The 19,925-nt window shown below is 45.0% G+C and overlaps 1 protein-coding gene across 15 annotated transcripts in view; it reads right to left on the reverse strand.

Moving 5' to 3' along the window:
• LOC126918311 (AF4/FMR2 family member lilli) overlaps positions 1 to 19,925 on the reverse strand; it is a 169,130-nt gene that overhangs the window by 48,178 nt on the left and 101,027 nt on the right. For all 15 annotated transcript variants that reach the window (XM_050726027.1, XM_050726032.1, XM_050726031.1 and 12 more), the window contains 3 exons: positions 19,031 to 19,090; positions 8,948 to 9,043; positions 5,717 to 5,753 (listed from right to left, as the gene is read on the reverse strand). In XM_050726027.1, the coding sequence (XP_050581984.1) occupies positions 5,717 to 5,753; positions 8,948 to 9,043; positions 19,031 to 19,090 (193 nt within the window). The remainder of the gene's footprint in view (positions 1 to 5,716; positions 5,754 to 8,947; positions 9,044 to 19,030; positions 19,091 to 19,925) is intronic.

The raw sequence follows: 19,925 nt of genomic DNA on the forward strand, positions 1-19,925 counted from the left end.
TGAAATTCTACGTCGGTACGGTGATGTATAATAAACGTTACGTATATTCGAGAACACCGTATCACGAGCGACGAAAGCAACGAGACGGATAAACGAAAGAGAGAAGAAAACCTCGATCAGCGATATTAATTTATTGGTCTCGTTTGTTCTCGTCGCGATCCACCGGCGACAAGACGGCTGAGCGATTGAATATTAAGTGACGGAGCTTCTGTCTGCTTCTCGGCGAACTTCGCCCAAGGGACTTCCTTCGAACTAGAAAACGAGACCGAGAGCTACGACAGCCGCGAGAGGTGCGCACCGGGTACCAGACCAGTCGCCAGGGTGGAACGAGGACGAAACGAGGACGAAACGAGCAACGAAGATGAGACAGAGCAGAGAAGGGGAAAGCAGGCAGAAAGAGACGGCGCGATCGAGGGACGGAATATATACGAGGAATGGAGGAAGAGAAAGAAAGACGGAGAAATACGGAATGGAGAAGAGTGCCGGGGGCGATTTCAATAATTAATGTCACGGGAATTGCCGTACACCGGCGATAGTACTGGCGGAGTTACTACCGCAAACTTGAAATTCCCTGTCGCGGTATTCGAGGCAGATCGGTCCATGGATAATTACTGCGATTATCCCACGGACAAGCCGGCAAAGTCTTCGCGAGTTTATCGGCTCTTACTAATGAAAACTTCGCGAAGTACTCGAGAGTCCCGTGCACGCCGCCTTTCAACCGCTCCGCCCCGCTAATAAATTTCTTTCGAGCAATTGGCAGTTTTCGCGCCAAACCTCTTTGCTTTTTTCCTTGATTTATATACACGGTGTTAAAAAATAGCCGCGTTGACTTTAAAAGATTCTCTTCGAAGAGGCACTCGTTTCGATACGATATCAACCGTATTTTACGTCAGAAGGATTACTTTTACCACCTATCATCGGTTAGTCGTTTTTTACCCGTTTCTGTGAATATAACAAACTTTTAAAGTATGGAACCCTTTTTTATTTTAATAACACACCATACATCGTCGTTTGAGCGCGACTGAACGAAATTTCCAAGACATCGATACCATCGATTACAATTCACCGGTCTATTCGAGCAGAAGAAACGGCAACAGAAGAACCAAACGTTTCGACGTTTCTCGAGCGTTGACAATAGTGCAGCGAGATATTACTTGACCTAGGACACGTCGATAGACAGAAGAAAGGCGTCGATCGGCGAGTGTCCTGTCTCGATCCGACGATAGAACCATGGAACGGTTCGTTCCCATGGAAACCACTTCGTCTCGTCGTTCTCTCGCTTATTCTTCTCGACGTATCGCGGCAGACGAAAAGAGGAACGCCAGAGAGGAGCCCGCAGAAGGACCAGGAAACGAGGGAGACGCGCGAAAAAGGAAAAATATCGTCGGAAAGCGGGGGAGGGGGTGAAAAAGAGGGTTTACACAAAGAAAGAAGAAGACAGCAACCACCGTGGCACAACCAGACCACGACTGAAGGTGTAGTTGAAGAAGAGCCGAGGCGCTGCTGCGTGGCTATTTGTTAGGAGAAGCTGTCGTTGTACGTTCACCTTCGTTCTACGAGCTGTCACTCGCGTACTTTCGCGTCTAAATGGGGAAGAGTTCGTGACGCAACATACAGAAAATACGATGGTTGTCTATTTAACACCAAACCTTCCGACGATCAAAATATAAACCTCGTATCAAAGAAATCAAAATGAATTGTTTATAGAAAAGAAAATACATAATATTGGGTTGTCCGAAAATTGTCTTTCTTTCGCAAACGTGTTTTTTACAACAGTGCAACTTCGTACAAACGTGAAACCAAGTCCGTGAAATGTCGCGGTGTTTATCTCAACAGAACAAAATGGATCGTACGTAATTCGACAAAATAATATAAAACAAGATACGTTGTGCGTCTATTATTTCCTCAAAAAAGGAAAGAAACTTTTCGAATCACCTAATACATGAGAAAAAATGTTTGTCCGTATTCTTTACAATCGTCCAAATCTTTAAAAAATACAGCCCTCCAATCTTATACAATTTCTACGAGAAATTACGAATTCGCGATCCACCACATTGATAATTTCCAACATTAATTGTGCCTAAATATGCTGCTCTCGAAATCGAAATTGGTCGACTCGCACTTTCCGCTAATTTCTTCGTTTCATTATTCGATTCCCTATGTTACTCGAGCTAATATCTGGCCAGTTAGCAAAACACTGCCGTATCTCCAAATCTCTATACATTTCAAAACGGAGATTCAAACGAGAAGTTCAAGGGTGGTCGAGGGTAATTCGAGCGTTTGCTGAAATCACGGAGGTGCATCGAAAGCCAAACGTTACGGTCGAAAATGAACGTAGGAACCCGGGGCCTTTTAGCCGTAGCGGCGCGCTGCCTAAAAGGTCGTCGGTCACGCGATCACACCCTCGCTCGTTAACACCTATACAGAGAAGAGAGAGGCATAGGCGGGGAAGAGTACAGGTGGATGAATTCGGCGCGGAAGCGTGCCGCTGGTAGGCGGTTGGAAGCACGCGCATTACAATTCCGACGCGGTTAACGCGTTCCCTCCTCTTAATCAGCTCGAGACGTCCTCGAGTCCGTTCTCCCTGATAAAGAGGAAGCCACTGGCACGTTCGGGGCAAGAGGTTAAACGTGGCCCGACCTCTCTGCCGTGTCGGTGGGCGTTTCGCCGCTTGCGCCGACAGGGCAGGAAGTGGCCGCGGAGAAATATACCGGCCACCAAGGTAAATTAGGAAGCTAAAGGGGAACCGGAAGCGGCAGATTCCGAGATTAGATTCTGCCAGTCGTCCCGTAAAAGTCTAACGTTCCGCTGGATAATCCAAACGATTCTCGTCCATTCGAGGTACAGCGGTGCGGTCGCTTAGCAGTGGCGGATTTGCAATGATATTTCTGCAGAAATGCAGATATCCGAGCAGGTGGCTTGCAGAATCCTTTTGCACATTAATTCACCAAATAGTGGTATTAAAGAAACAATTTACGAGTCGTTGGTTACGTTTCCCATTTACTATTTCACAGAATTACATGATATAAGATTATTAAGAGACTCGCGATTTGTAAAATTTGCTTGCAAAAATATCATTTGTTCCCTTATCATACTCGTTACTCTTATGGAAGAGAATTTATTAACACCATTAACTTCTAATTAACGACTTGTAAAATTTACTAATAAGTCGGTAAATTTAGTTAGCTTAATCGTGCAAGAAAAATTCATCGATGTTATACGAGAGAGAGAGAGAGAGATTAATATTAATAATTTGCGATTTTTCGCGAATGCGAAATTTAGCGATGAAAGAATCGACCAGCTAATTAGTTCAAAGGAATAAAGCGGGAGAATCGAGAAGCGTTGATTTTCGAGAATTTGATACGCGGGATGCGTGGAAGTCGCGAGGTCGGTTTACCGCGCGCGATGAGGCAAACTCAAATATACGAAGCGAAAAGCAAATTCTCAGCCCGCGGCCCGCGAGGGACATGGGGTGTAACACACGCGCGTACACGTTCGTAACGGCGACGATAATAGGCGTCGCAAAGTGGCCAGTGTATATTCGAGCATCGACGTCAAACGGAAGGGAGAGCCGCCACATCGAATGGTTAATTCATGAAACAGTATCCCTTGCTGCTCCCTCGCCCTCTCACGAGTTTGAACGCCCCCACCAGTCCGCGTGCGCATCGTTTAGAAACATTCGAATATCAATGAATCCACAGGTTTTTGCCCTGGACCTCGGACAATCTGGCGCGACGTGATTCTCCATTTTTGACAATGGTCTCCGTTATACGCGTGGCAAGTCGTGACGTCGGCCAGCACGCGAGTAGTCAGGCCGAAAGCTAACTAAATATTTGGATTTTCGTGAACAAACATGGGATCTGGTAAAAATTTTGTGGCGCGCGCCTCGCATTTCACGAACCGACGGTTACGTAAATCGGAAATTTGTAAAACGTGACCATTCACAAATATTTTTTTGCATCTCGGTTGATCTTCTGTCGCGGTGTGTCAACTATCTATCGGCTCTTTTTCAGTTGATTTTTATTTTGTAATTGTTGAAATAAAATCTAAATTTGTTGGATTGTCGAAGCACTATAGCTGAACAGACAATGAGTCATGGAAATATTCCATCACGCTGTCATCGTCGCCTATCGGTGGATTTGTTCATTCATGAAAATGCGTTTGTTATGACCGAGCAGCGAATATACCGTGAGAGAAAAATTTGAAATCGCTGTATGTAAACGATGTGTCGAATTGAAAGTAATTGTCAAAACGCAATTGTGAGTTTGCCATCCCCGTAATATAAAATTTCGATTAACATTACAGATTAATAAAAGGTTAATAGAAGATTTGGAATAAACGTAGTCGGAAACAGGGTTTGAAATTTTTAGTCCGTAATGCATTCATCTATGCGCATAATAATTATTATTTCAAGCTTAATATAGAATTAAATGAGATTCAATCAGCATTTAATTTCGTTCCGCCTCATACTCGATCAGCTATCGACAACCGCAAGGAAAAATTTACGAACGAATAAAGAAAAAACTGAACCAAGTAAAAATATGTTACGCAGTGAATGGACAACGTTTCATTTTATATCTGATACTCGATGAAGCATAAATCACACGACAGTCAGCCACAGCACCTGTGTTACGTGCCTCTAAAAAAGTTCTAGATGTTTAAGGTAAACAGTTATCGAATCAGCTGCTGTAACGTAAATTTTCCGCGCGTCGCCAAAATATATATTTTCCCACCGTCTGTCCGTCCGTGCGCATATAAACGCGTATAACCGTGTATACGAAACCGTCGGAGTCAAATATAAATTTCCCCGGACGGTGAGTTAATGGAAAAGGTCAGTGACTGCGAAACGCGGCTGCAAATTGACGTTCGGGCTTTTTGCGGATCGCAATGAATCCACAGGTTTTTCATAGGCCGTGCTACTTTGTTTCCAACGGGGGCCGTCACGCAAATAATTCCTGCGGTTTTATGAAAATATTTCACGTTGCAAAGAATAATACGAGATTCGCCGGTTGAAAAGGACCGACTCGCGAACAACGCCGCGTGCAACGATTAAATTAGCCCGCGGCAGTTTCGTCATGACCATTATCGTGTCTAAAGTATAAAAGCAAAAACAGTAAATAAACTTAAAAAAGAAGAAAAAAAAGGGGGAGAAAGAAGGAAAAGAAGAGCGGAAAAGAAGAACAGGGGAAACGAAGTTAAACTGTTCCGAAATATCCGTTTCCGAGCATTCATCGTTGTCACGCACTGCACCGCGGATAATCAGACTCGTTTCGTACGGTAATAAAAATCTCTTGTTTCGCCAAAGTTAATTACGTAATGGACTATAAACGTTAAACAGCCGTTGACGAAATAAGACCACTTTTTCTGCAAGCCTCGACCAACCGTTTACAGACCGCTGCTCTTTTAAAACGGAATCTACTTTACGTAAAATCTCGTATGGAACGATCGAGAGTGTTTGACTAACGCGAAATCGCGTAGAAAACGTCGTAGTCCGTTCAAGCATTTCCAACGAGGGGATAGCTGGTAATACCGAGAGGCTTGTTATCGTCAGCCTCATAATGGGATAGCTTTTTGGCGCATCGGATAGACTAGAGTCGCGTTCGAATGGAACAGGTAACAGGATTGCCGTCTTCGATCGCGCCATCGAGCATTTCCACTCGACGGGGGATTAGCCCGAAACACGAGGCATGCAATACACACTGGAAACTTTACTTACGAGGCTTCGTGGCTTCCTGCGGCGTCACCTCGGTCAACTGCAAAGAAAAACACCGATTATTCAAAATTGATAATATCAAACAGGAAGGGCGACCTACAAACGTAACTTCACGATCGAACTGGCCACGTCAAACAACGATTCGAATTTAACTATTTTCTACTCTATTAGAACGAATTTGGTTACAACTATGGATACATCGTGATTATATGATTATATATTTATGGCATACATTTTCGAACGAACTTTCCAACTATTTGAAGGATTCGAAGATCGAAATGAGACTAACTCATCCAAGATTTTGTGAATTTGATAGGAAACTGCAGCAAGTATATTTCAAATCATAGCGTGGAAGTAACAAAATACGATAATAATATTAATGTCGAGATTGTTGAGATTATTACTATAATTAGAGAAAAAATTACGGGTGTTTCGTTATTATTACTTTCATAAATTACTACTGTACTCCTAACAATTTGTATATTCGTTTTATCTGAAGAATTCGTCGGGACGCTGATAAATCTGACCAGTGTAACCATAGACTAACGTACAGCTCCATTTTTGTGTCGTGAAAGATATTCCACGTGAAAACGTACCGCTTTAATGTTTTTGCCAAGACTTCGTTTACGCTAGGCTACTATTGATCGATCGATCGACTCGATCTACCTTAACTTGTTCGCAACAGTCCGCGTAAACACAATGTCAACCAAGTTGAAACGGCTTGTAGCCATTCAACCAGAAATAGCCCATTCCTCTATTTTTGGTTGAACGACCTGGTCATCTCAACTGTAGTTGCCTAACGTAAACGTGGTTTTAGCACGTCGCCATGTTTTACGACTATTCCGTGGGAGATAAAATTCAAGAAGCAAACTGGTCGCGGCATACGTCGGGAAATTTCGTCGCGCGAAAGCTGGCTGACCGTTTTGATCTTGCGAATTTCAATTAATCGCGTCGCCTCATAGCTGTCGGACGAATGTCAGCAGTGTGGAAAACCGCGGGCGCCCACGCGATTCGGCATCGTAAAAAGGAAAACACGAGCCTCGAGAAATTAATCCGCTTTTCACCAGAGAAGCTACTGATATCTCGCGGCTCGTTTTCCCCTTTATCCACGCTGACTCTCGCGCGCTTCTCTTTCGTCCTTCCTTTCTCCGTTTCTTCTCTTTTTTCTTCTCGCCGGCAACGACGGAACGAAACGAAACGGCATTCGGCAGCGCACGAAACTCTTGACACGAAGCCAAGTGGCACGAAAGCTACAGCTTGTTCGACTCGAAAACGCCGGCATCGATCGATCGGACTCGCGTTCTTCGCCGAGCGTTTTCAGCGGCCGCGAGCGTGGCCTGTGGACGACGAGGAAACCGAAATTCCGCGTTTAACAGGCCGCACCGGTCGTTTTCTAGAACGGACACACGGGCATTGCGCGAAAGCCGATTTATCCGCAACGAAAGGCGTCCGTCTCGGTCGAGCGCGAGCTTCTTGACACAGTGCCAAGTGGCACGAAACACTTCTCGGTCGCTCGATACAATTCGAAACGTTTCCACGATCGATACGCGTCCTAAGATTTGCTACGGCTTCTCTGTAATCAACGGGAATGCGATCGCTCAATTTCACGCGACTCTATATACCACGCTATGTTCACACAGCACGGCTCCTAAGTATCGGGGCAGATATAATAATCTAAGTAAACTCGAAAAATCATTGGGAATTTATCGAAATCCTTGAGAATTATTATTACGCCTAAAACGTTAAATTATGGTTTAAAGATGCACGTTATTCAATACTGTAATAAGAATGTTCGCAATTTCATATGTCGGATTAGGGTCAGGATTATGGAGAGGGGCGTTTGATGAATTCTCATTACAATTAGCCATTGCCGTGATACAATAAAGAGTTTACTAGCACAGGCTTATCAACAAGATTAGGCACTCGTAGCACTAGTAACAATGACCTTAGGTTCGAAACGAATCCGCGGTCACGGGATGATAAACGTATGTTTTCGCACAGTTCAAGTCTAACTCTTTGTTAACTAGATGTGAGGTATTCGCTGGTTGTAAGGTGGTACTGTCATGCGTCGATGAGATCGTACGAAAGAACGAATCTCCGTCTCGATGATGCCGTCGAGGAAAACTATAATGGGTGTGTCTAAGGACATGAGATCCTCGGATTCGTCAACGAAAGCTTTCGTTCCAAAGGTGAGGGAAATTAGCGCTGTTGCTAATTGGTCGATCTCCATATCGGCGTTTTGAAAGAGATGCTGGCCGCCCTTGAGGGGAGGTTGCTGACGGGGGGCATCGTTCGTGGAAGATAGGTTTCTCCTATCTTCCCGTAGTTGCAACAAAGTCTATTTGAAGGACTTCGCTTGACTAAATCTTAAGATCTATAGCGGGTCCTCACGTTAGCTAAACATACACTACAAAGGCATGCCGACACCCGGCGATCATCTTACCCGGAGGACAAAATCTGCGTGTGGCGGGCCGCGGGATAGAAACTATTGAAGTATTTACTGCCACGTGTCGCTACGACTATTTCTTTTAAGGAGAGATATAGAGTTACTCTGTGCCTTTGTTAAATAAAACGTTCATCCCTTTGACCGCGGCTACGTTCGGCGACTGATTGTCGCCTCGAGCCCAAGCTCATGATCATAAATCTCGAATAATCGGAGCGGCATTTGTTTAATCTAAGTTACAACGTTACGGTATTCCCGCGAATCCAAGGAGGGGTTCCGGTGTTCTTTCATCTCCGACACATATAATAGAATTAATTCTCTTCTTGTCTATGTATATCTGTCTATATAATTTTGATATTCAAATGATACGAGTTTTTTTTGTTATTTGGTTCTATACACACTGTAGACGACTTTATCTTGAATTTAGTAATTTCGTGTACGCTTCTTGGAGTTTCCTATTTCATTCGTTCTTTAATCTTAAGATTTAAATTGAAAAATGATTTATTATATCGTTGCGATTCTTCGAAATAGTTGTAAGAAACGTATGCCTTTCGCGTGTGCACGTTGGATCGCGACTCTGTATGAATATAAAGCTCTGATCGATTAGTCGTTCGCTTGATATTTTACGCTCATTATCATGCTTCGTACGAAACTAGCACGTGTCTCGACAATACTTGCGCACAGATCTCTGCGTATATATAGTGTTTAATGATGCGCAACAATGGGAAAAAGAGCGTTTATCTATACTGTAGCAAAATTTGTTACACGAACAGACAGAATCTAAAGCTCACCTTTACTAGCACAGGATTGAACATGAACTTCGACTCCGGCTCCTTTCTCGGCGTCTGGGCGATAGCCGACAGAGGCGTGGGCGGCATAGTCATTTCCTGAAACAGAAGCGATCGTACGTCGATTAACGTTTAAGCCGACACACGAGTGTAATTCATCCTCGACTCTCGTCCGCAAAACACAATTCTCAACATCGACACGTACATACTCGGAAGAAACGAAAGAAGAAAGAGCAGAGGGAAGATATGTAAACCGACTCGAATGCAGAGAAAACACGTCACCTTTTCTTTCGTCCATTGTCGGAGCCGCGAAGAAGGTGACCCTTTTCCTTTCATCGCGGCATCGCGTCAGTGGTCGTGGGCTTGTGCAAGTGGTACATCTCGAAAACGAGTACTTTTGCGTAAGACCGAGCGCATCTGGGCCACGATTACGTCAATGGGCACCGGACCGAGGTCCACGAATTCCGCGTATGATCAGCCGCGACGACCAGGTACTCGGAACTCGTGTCTATTAACGTAGTGGGCCGTGGTCTCGAGTTCGTGAACACGTGCGCGCGCGTGAGCGAACGAACGAACGTCCATACGCACGCCGTGCATCACGAGGATGGAGTGGAAGTCGCAAACACGCGAACAATGCAGTCTGGTACATCGGCATGGCGCGGCCTGAACGAAACGCATTTCCACCGGCGAATCGTCGGGACCGATTCATTGACCCGTCGAGACATCCGTCGACGCGAACAAAGACCGACGAGACAAAAGCCTCTCGTTGGTGTGCTTATATTCTTCCTACGATCAACGACAGAGCTTGTTTACCGGCGTTACACGGCGAATTATGCAGCCGTGAAAATTCGACCGGTTCGAGTGCTGCTTCTTCGTACGAGATTCGATCGGAACGCGAGACGATTTCAACGCGTTACCCGGAAGTCCGATTTCCGTGTTATTCCCTTACTATGGTAATGAAAAATAGCCAAAGAGAATGTCCATCTTTTCTACGACTCGAACTTGGACATGATGATAACGTACGTCATCAATTCTGACGATTTCTATATCAGTAAACCTTACGCTTACAACTTGCTTCGAATCTCGATATCTGAATTTTGGATAGATATCGCTGTTTGGCGTCGATAGTGGGACAGTCGAAAAAATTGCAAATTTCCTCCTATCGAATAGAAAGTCTACGTTGTGTTTCTATTTTTATCACGTAAAACGACATATTTACAATTGCATCAGTTTTGCGTCAGAAGGATATTAAAGACAACTAGACATTGTAAAATTGGGAAATACAAAACTATTGTTTCTGCGTTATTTCTATACGCCTTCTTACGAGACGTACGTGTAGATATCTATCTTCGCACTTATATGGTAAATAACATTATTATAAAATGTCCGAATAACCGAGTGAATCTCTTCATCTCGTATTATTAGAGTCCGACTAATAAAAGTTAATTCTCGGGAAAACTGAAATCGAGTATGCTCGTTTATCGCTTTGTTTAAGCTATTCCTATATCGCGTTCAACTATTTCTTCCTTAAACGTGGAATTTATTCATGATACAAATAAACGATTGCATATATTGATTATGACGCATTGATCCATTATAAGTACGCCTATTGCTGCAATTGTAATTACGTCCGATAATAATTCCGTTAACAGAGGCTCGGCTATGAATCTCCATACTCGAAGCCGAGTATTAACTTGTTCGTATAGCCAATATACGATAGGACAAAGTTCTACCGTTCCCGATACAACTTTGGAAGACAAGCTCGCGAAAGTTCGCGCCTGTTTGTTCCTGCTTCGATGACAGAAACGTGAATATCGAGCTATCCACGGTTCGTCGGCGTCTACGTGCACGTGCACGTTGTAACCGTGACACGGCTTAGTCGACGTCGCAATCAAAGTCGCTTTTAAACACTGCCCACGTGAGAATCACGCGCTATGTAACGCACGTGCGTCGAGAAACGTGGACGTGGATGTCTTCCTCGTTTTATTCAACGTGGGAAAACGGACTGCATCGTCGACGATGTCGACACGAATGTGCGTCCTCGTGCGACGTTCGTCCCAACCGACCAAATGCGCGACGCGTGCGATGTGACGAGAACTTTGAGTGCAGAGACGGAGAAACTGTGTAAAGTAACGTGAGGTTTTTTAAAGAGTCGCATTAGCGCAGAGTGTGCGTTTCGACGAAAGATCTCCGGTTTGAAGTGGATGTTCCAGAGGGTCCTGTATGTCGTCACAGGTTCTTGAACATCTCTACCGATTTGACGCGCGATAAATTGGAAATCTGGCCCGGCTGCTTGGCACCCACGCGTATGAATCGAAACAGATCTTCGACCTGATGGTCCACACGTTTCCACACCAACGAGGTTTCTCCTTCCAAGGGGGCAAAGCGATTCGATTGAAGAAATTCATTGTAAAAAGCAACGGTTAGTTTCTTATCGGTCCAAGTTGCTTTCGATCGAACGATCTCCGGTTTGTTTTTATCGACAGTTTCACCGACAATTTTATTTTATCGATCAATCTTATCGACAGTAACAGCGAATTATTATTATTATTATTACGCATAATGCTAAATTACAGTTTATCGGACGCTCAGCCCTACTGCGATCCTTGAATCTTTATACTTGGAACTTGTTCTCATTTTAAATCTTAATTAAATACGTCTAATATCTGTTGATTGTTCGGAAGGCTGATAAATGTTGTTTCTGATCATCGATCTTTCATTCGTTTACACATTTTGTTAACTTTCATGCATTGTTGTTACAAATCGGCTACATTGTCCGAATATGAATGGTAATGCGTGTACATATGTATCAGCGTATTCCAGCAACGTTGAATAGGGTTTTCATCGTTTAGCAATCGAGTTGGGAAATATGCAGCGTCCGCGGAAAAACACGGCGCAACGATACGCGAAATATTGTATATCGCATATACACAGAGATATATAGATTGTCCTGCGAAAAAGAATAATGCAACCGCGGCGGGATCGCTCCACGATCATGCATAATGTATCGCGGCGCGTCGTGAATATAACGGTGAACGGCAATGGCAGCGTTATCCTTCGAGCGGAAACGCACGGCAGAACATCGTTACCAGTTAACGTTCCGATATTTTTCCGCTCCACATTTTCCCACCAACGAAAATCGCGTCATCGACCGTCCACACGAGTGTTGCGTTAATTGGCGCTGTTGCATTTCGATCATGCGTATCATCGACCGACATTCGCAGAAAGGACAATGGAAGACCAAATCTATGAGACGACTGTATTCTCTCTGATATGCGTATGTTTACGCGTTTCTGATTGTATCAAATTTTTAAAGAGAATAGATGCCATTAAACCTTTGATAATATGGTAGAAAAGATGAACTACGATCGTCAGCAATTTATCGAGAGAAGAAAGAAAGCAGCCATCGCCACAGGCTCGTTTTCCTTATTTCGTGGAAAACAAAGAAACAATTACGATTTTCAACGATAATTGAATATCTGCAACGAATAGATTTAGTATTCGCACGCTATACGATTCTCGTATCATTTTGTATCGCTATTAAAAATAATAATAACAGGAAACGTGTAACTAAGTAGCTACCGATATTATCATAGTGTACCGGAAAGCGTTAATTAATCGATTTGTACAATGAAAGGCCGGTACGCGAATGCTCACGATCTACAGAAGAGAAAACAGGAGAGAAAAGTTGGTGAGTTAACAGAGAGAAAAACGCGGTCGAACCGAAGATGCGATTCGCATGCAGAATCGTTCGCGGCTGTCGATTCAGGGATGCGAACAAACGAAGAAAGAAAAGAAAAAAGGAAGAATGGAGAGAAAAGAAAAAAAAAGTAAAAGAGACGAAACGAAGCGAACGAACTGGTGTCGTTAATCGCGACTTATTATTCTCGCTCGGCCGTGTGCAGCTCCGAGACACGCGTGACTCGCGTACGAAATCGTCCATTTGCATCCCGCCGCTCGACGACCACGGGCACGACGCCGACGAACGACACACAGGGCCGAACGAAAAAGGACTCGACACGTTTGCCAAGAGGAGAGAATTCTCCGGGGGCTGAGTCACCCTCTCCGCGCGACGTACCATTTCGTGCGAACCAGTTACATTCGCGGCCAGCCGCTTTATTCCTCGTGAACACGAAACGCCACCGCGAGTTATGGGGATTCCACGAGCCATCTAATGGATCCGTGGGACCACGATCGATGGGATCGAAACGTTGAACCCAAGTCGAACGCAGTACTTCCCAGAAGAAAATCGACCGTTCCAAATTCAATTTCCTTTCCTTTTACCCTCGCGTGGAACATCTACACACCGTCCTTATCCAGATATTCCAACTTATACAGCTCAAAACGATATTGCCGGTTTACTAATGACGTTTAGATTAGAATCGCCGAACGATCGAACGAATAAAACCGGTTGATGCGAAGAAACTTCCGAAAATTTCGAGAACAGCTACGGCTACGATAAGATAATCCGCCCTCCGCGACAGTCGCTGAATTATTTATTCCTAACAGGCGAGAGAACAAAGGGGTTCGATGATCCGTAGCGTGACTACGAGCCGGCCAACAAAATCGCATGTATCGTCACAGCTAGGGCTATTTACAAAAGCTGCGCCTCGACAAGGGGTGAAGGAACTTGAATCAAGAGGACGAAGGCGACCCTCCGCTAGTAATTTGTCGAACGATAACGAATATCGTTTGTTTTATTATTGACCATTCAGTCTTTTCGAAATCATGATCGTAGAATGGGGATACGTACACATTCCTGTTCATAAGTACCAGGATATCTATAAGACGTAATATTTGATCCGGAGAAACGGGGGAAAGAATTAAAAGATTAGACTTCTGCATTCATCGTTGCGCAAATGGCAGGCAAAAATTTGCCCAAACTACTTGCGTGAAAATGGTAAATATAACTGTTGTTTTCGGTTCCTGATCCTAATGAACGAGGGTGTATTATTGGTGCGTCGCACGAGCACCGTAATGCAGTTCGATAATTATGCTGGGCACGCGAGGAGGATTGAAAACCCGTTAGCGAGTGGTCGACGCTCGATGCAGTGGCTGTCGAAGGAAACTCGCAAGATCGCATTTGCGGGACCTTGAGCTACGAACAGTTTCCCTGTGCTCGCCTAATGGACCAACGGGAAGACCATGGAATCGAAAATGCCGATTCGCCGTTGCAGATCGATCGTCACGTTCAACGCGTATTCCATTTTCACACAGAGGATATATCGCGCTGCAACTTTTATTTATCCCCCGCGATCAACCCCCCTGTGAATTTACGGCGCGCCATCACCATTCCCGATGCAATCCTTTATTTCAGCCATGGTTTTTCCAAACGTCGGACAGCCTGGCTCTGTTTCTCGGATAAATATTATCCTTGTCGAATATTCCATTCGACGAACGCGACGGATTTTTCCAGGGAAAAGAGGAATACGGGCGCGTATTTTTATCTCGTCACGCGACGCAGTCGTAATGGCATTCCGTGAAACGTCTCTTCCAGAGGTCCCGTGAGATCGTAGGTGAACACTTGCTGTTTCCCTTCGAAGATGCACCCTAACGACCGATGCGACGATCAGTTTCATTCCATCAGGTCAGATGGAAGCCTCGTTCAGATTAGTCGAGCGATTGGAATTCAGCCATCTACCGAAACCAATTCATCGGTGCCACCTTGTCGTATACTTGAAATCCTTTCGAGTTTCTATTCTTCTTCCTGTTTACGATCTTAGCTTATGATCGTCGGATTTAACAGTTTCGTTCTTTATGAAAATTCTATCGTTCTACGATATCGAAAAAAGACGTGTATGAATATAATAATAAAGAGTGACAGATTATTCAGTGATAAACAATGTCAACGTGTTCGTTCGGCTTAGCGGCTTTATACATCCGACCTCTCGACATCTGCTCTTAGAATCTTCAACAAAGACTACTTTTCTTACATTATTTCTTGGTCTTCTCGGGGAGACGACCCCCATTACGCTCGGATCACGCCACCGTTCGCGCCTATGATCACATATGCCGCATTCTTTTGAAACAAGCGACCGAAATCGACGTTTCTAGAAGTCGCTGCTTGGATGCGCTCGTCGATACATTGTATGTCCCTCGTCGGGCAGACAAGGTGATCCGCCTGCGACATTGTAGGACTACCATACTAAAACCTCGCAGCGTAACAAAACGCACACCTCTCTCTTTTCGATACTACATTAGTATAACGGACGATATTACGAAAAAATGTTAAAGGACGAGGAGAGACTTTGTACGTTTAAATCCGAAAACGGACAATGTTGATAATACGAGTATTTCGAGTAGCTTGAAATAGACTAACTTGACTAATCTGAACGAGTGTATGGCGTCGTTAGAAGGGTAACATTTCCATCGTGAAACCAAAATGAAACTAAACGGTACTTCGTCGCGAGATGATCTGGAGGGTCGGGCGTTGGGTATCGAGTCTCGACTGCAAAGCATTTGGCTGCGAGTTAACTCGATCAACCTCGAATTGACCTTATTAACTCGGTCTAATTGTCTTCTCCCTGCGTGTACGGTTAACCAACCGATCGTGTTCCGGAGGGGGATGGAAAAGCGAAACCGGAGAGAAGCTAACGGTTCACCAACTAACGCAAAAGGGAAAAAACGTAACGAGAGGCTGGAAGCTGGGAATCGGCGATCGAATGCGCGGAGAGAGCCCGACGAACCGTGCGCGTGGGCCGAAAACTGGATTAGCCGCGATTTATAGGGGCTACACGGGAATCGAATTTAAGCTGGAAAAAGCTCGAACGCGAGATCCTGCGGCAATGGCGATCGTCCGGCAAGAGTTTGCTCCCTAAATATCGCCGTGGGCACGAGGCCGTCTAGTCAACCGTAATGGAAGCTGAAAATCTCTCGATTAATCGACGAACAGAGTAGAAAGAGGAACACCGCAGGATGGAGGTGGCTCGCGGAGTCGGAGACGGAGGCGGACAATGTCCGATATAGGGGTTGAGGGTTGGGCGAGGGAAAGGGACGATAACGGTGGCGAAAGAACGCGATATTCAGGATCCACGCTAACGGTCGTCGTCGGCGAGCGCAATTAGCAGCCGCATTTACGATGCCTACTGGCGCAACTCTCGTATTTTCCCACGGGCAGAGCCGTGAGAATAATTCATGGGCCTCGACGGTGCTTCTATACCAAACGGCTAGGCCGGTCTGCAGGAAGGAGGATACGGCGGGAAAAGGGGGCACAGTTGAACCCAGCGGAGCTACAACGTCGACGACTGCCCGGTAGTATCGTCATAAATTCGCGCTGAAAGTGGAAAAGCTCGGAGAACGGTAACGTCGACTCGATTCTCTCTCTCTCTCTCTCTCTCTCTCTCTCTCTCTTTCTCTCTCTCTCTCGTTGGAAACACGGAGCGAACGGATGTCCCGTTTCGCCGACGAATCTGCGAGACTTTCGAGTCCCTGCTCCTCTGACGCTGTTGAATTATGCAGACGTATATCGATTCGATGATGAATGAAAGAAACGCTGGTCAAGAGAAGGCTGAAACGGAAAGCCTTAAACGTTCTACATTCGAGAGGATATTCTTGTTCGAAGAGATTAAAAAGTTCGTTTCGTTTCATTGCGGTTTCAAGGAAACGACGCAATGCTCGAAGATGTATTGTTGGAAATGTACAGAGTGGTTGTCACGATTGCTCCATGTCGAATGAATAATGTTTTCCGAATTTGACACACATGTAAAATACATGACCTTTCTTCCTCCGTACTACAGATATATCGCTCTTTTTTTTTTTTTTTTTTTTTTTTAAAGATTTATTCCGCACTTCGCGGTTGTAAAAACGACATTTTGTCGAAATACACTTCCTTCTTTTTTTATTCTTTTTGCTTTTCTCTATCGGAATGGATAACGACACTCGTACGGATCAAGATTTCCTTTGACGTTACCGTTTCTGATGAATGTTTAAAGCGACACATCGCAGAAGATTACAATACCAGCATGCATTTACCTAGTGACTTAGTTAATTTACTTAGTTATTAACAGGAAACACGGTAAAAGTCCCATTGCCGACGACGCGACGTTCAAGAGTGAATTAAGAGAACGTAGTCACGAAAGTTTCTACAATCGGAAAACGATCTATTGTATGACAGCCTGATAAACGCTTGCCTAACGATCTACACGAACCAACATTTCCCCAATCATATCCTACAACGATTTCCATCAAGAAACATACCGTAATGTACAATGGCTACAAAAGATATTTGCATACACCCATATTTTCCCACGAAGTGTTTTTATATCAGATTACATTTCATTACAAATCTTCGTAATCGTACGAAAGTTGCACTACGTGATAAGAAACGTAACTTGCTTGAACCTAGTTAATTGGTATGTAAATACTGTAATAAATACAACGGTGTGCACATACCTCTTGTAACCACTGTACATTCAAGAAACACATGGAAGATACACGAGAGAGGCGTATGAAGAGGAAATTAAACGACATCTTGATCGAAAGGGAAAACGGTTACCGCCCACAGCGACCAGGTATTAATCGATCCCCATGGATGGCACACGGACAAGGACATCCCATCGCTGCCACCATATTTCGATACTCGATCAAGCGTGTCACAGTATTGTAGCTCCATAATGATATCAATTCGCTGATAATCGCTGTTAAGCCGTGTCCATAAATTAACATTGGAGTTGGGGCGAGCTTTTATCGGTCCCGAAACCAGAACATTATAACCGAAAATCTCGTTATAGGGACGATGGACGAGTTAAAACGATGGGCGTTCCGAACCGGACCAGATATTTTGTTCGTGTCTCGTCGAAGGCAGTCGGGAAGATCGAATTCCTAGACTCCCACGAGCGAGCCAGCTATTCCCGCGCCATCATTATTCTCTATTCACGAATAGAACTGGGTCAGCCGGCAGTTTATCAGCCCGATTGCAACCGTGTATCGAGTCCAGCTGTCTGCACCGATGGAATCGGGTTCACGAAACACGCGGGGCAAATTGTTTCGGGCCAATACTCTGGCTTCTGTCTTTCTCTCGATACTGTCGCGTATATATCGTTTCGACGAAAAATTGAAATCTCGAATATCACAGCCACGTCGTCGATCGAACATCACAGGAGAGCGGAACCAGACTTCGTACACTAGCAACGAAGCATCGTCGATTACGGAAAACTTGATCCAGAGGATCACCGGAAACCTAGTCTCGCTTTGCGGTGTTGATTTAAACGGGAACGCGATTGCGCGTCGATGGAGACTGCCGGTAAGCACGGCGGCACGTGACTCGAGGACCTCTCGAAAGGACGAACAGAATTCAGGGCTTTGCTATTCCCGAGAACCTCCTACATTCCATGTCGCTGAAACGTCGTTCGCCGGCTAGTAAAAGTGCCCCGAGCGACTCACCGAGGAATCCTTTGACTCTCTCGTTCCCTGAAATCACGATGCGTCGTTTTCGAGCGTAAGCGCCGAACGAGGAAAACAAACGACGTCTAGTTACCGTCTCGACCAATCAACCAACTCTTGGCTAAATTTTCGATCAGTTTCACGGCCATGTCCGCGGATTTACGAGCCTGAAATAGCTCGAATCGAACTTATGCCTCAAGGACACGTTCCTATAAATAGACACGTCGTTTCGACGTTGTACGAGGCGGCCCGGTTCGGCTTCTTTTTCTTTTCCTCGAAAACGCATACCTCGTAGTCTCGATCGATCGATCGTGGGTTCTCGCGGTGGAAAAGAAAAAGACTGGAAGGTTGGCCGATTCTATTAACGACCGACGACAAAGTTCCCGTTGCCTGTAGGGTGCGAAAGTGTATGCCCGAGCAGCGGTGACGAAAGCCGATACGGCCGAACCAAACCGGTGGGTCGATTCGGTTGAACGACAGCCACGATATGACCGCGAATGAGATAGCGTTGTATCGGCGAGAAAATTGGCTTATCGACCAAGCCGAACTTGCAACGATGGTCAGGCTAAAGGCAAAGTTCGACGTTTGTCGCGAGGAACGCGTACACCGGCAGTAGCGTTGTTTCGTAATACCGTGCTGTCGTTTCGATGTTCAGAAACTATCAGATATCATCAGTAGGATAAGGTTAATTTATCGACCTCTTACCTTTAAAATATTCTCTACATCCGCGGAGCTCTCGGTTGGACCAGGCCTTGAACTTGTTCCCTGAAACAGGAAAGAATGGTTCGATTAACTTTCGTCTCGTTAACCGGTCACCAAGCTGCGCGTGTTTATGCAAATTCATATTATTGATGAATTCATTTTTTAATTAAGATTCAACTCCTTTAAGATTAAAGAAGCAGAACCAGACAAATATTTGTCTCGATAGTTAAATATTATAGCGAGTGTTATAATTTCGGTGTCTTGCATATCGTTTACTGACTTTAATACGTTCTTCTATCTTTAAACTTTGAAATAACAAAGTTAAACTAACGGTAGAATCAAAATGGAATCAATCGGAAGATCGATAAATGTATTTTCTATTCTTCCTGCAAGCTTTGCAACGCTTGCCTTTCTGGGCCGATGTTTATGGAATTAAACGACGATAAGCAAGTCGGACGCGGCACATTCCGCGCGACTGTTAATTAAAACGATTCCAATTCGACGACACGGTGGCCGCTCGCCCGCAGCCGCGCCGTGAAACTCTCATGGAGTTGTTCCCGCGATTTATCACGAGCTCTCGAGCGATCATTAATCAACACTCTCTCGCGGAAAAAAGACGTTGAGAAGAGCGGCCAGGACGCGCGGCGCGTACACCCATTACGAGCGGAGAACGAGTCGTCGAGTAGTCATTGCTGAGAGGAAAACGCGGAGACAATGGAGAAAATCCGTGGACCTGGATGGCTAAAAATGATGGCGGAGAAACGGAGCGAGAAGGGATAGAGTCTGCTGACTATTAGCCGGAGGACACGGCGACGGTGAATCCAAGGAAACGGGATAGTCGCAAATAGGGGATGAAATACGAAAAATTGCGGAAGAGGGTGCTGACGAATCGAAAAAA

Source organism: Bombus affinis, chromosome 7 (genome assembly GCF_024516045.1).
Source record: "Bombus affinis isolate iyBomAffi1 chromosome 7, iyBomAffi1.2, whole genome shotgun sequence".
In the NCBI taxonomy this organism is placed as follows: Eukaryota; Metazoa; Arthropoda; class Insecta; order Hymenoptera; family Apidae; genus Bombus; species Bombus affinis.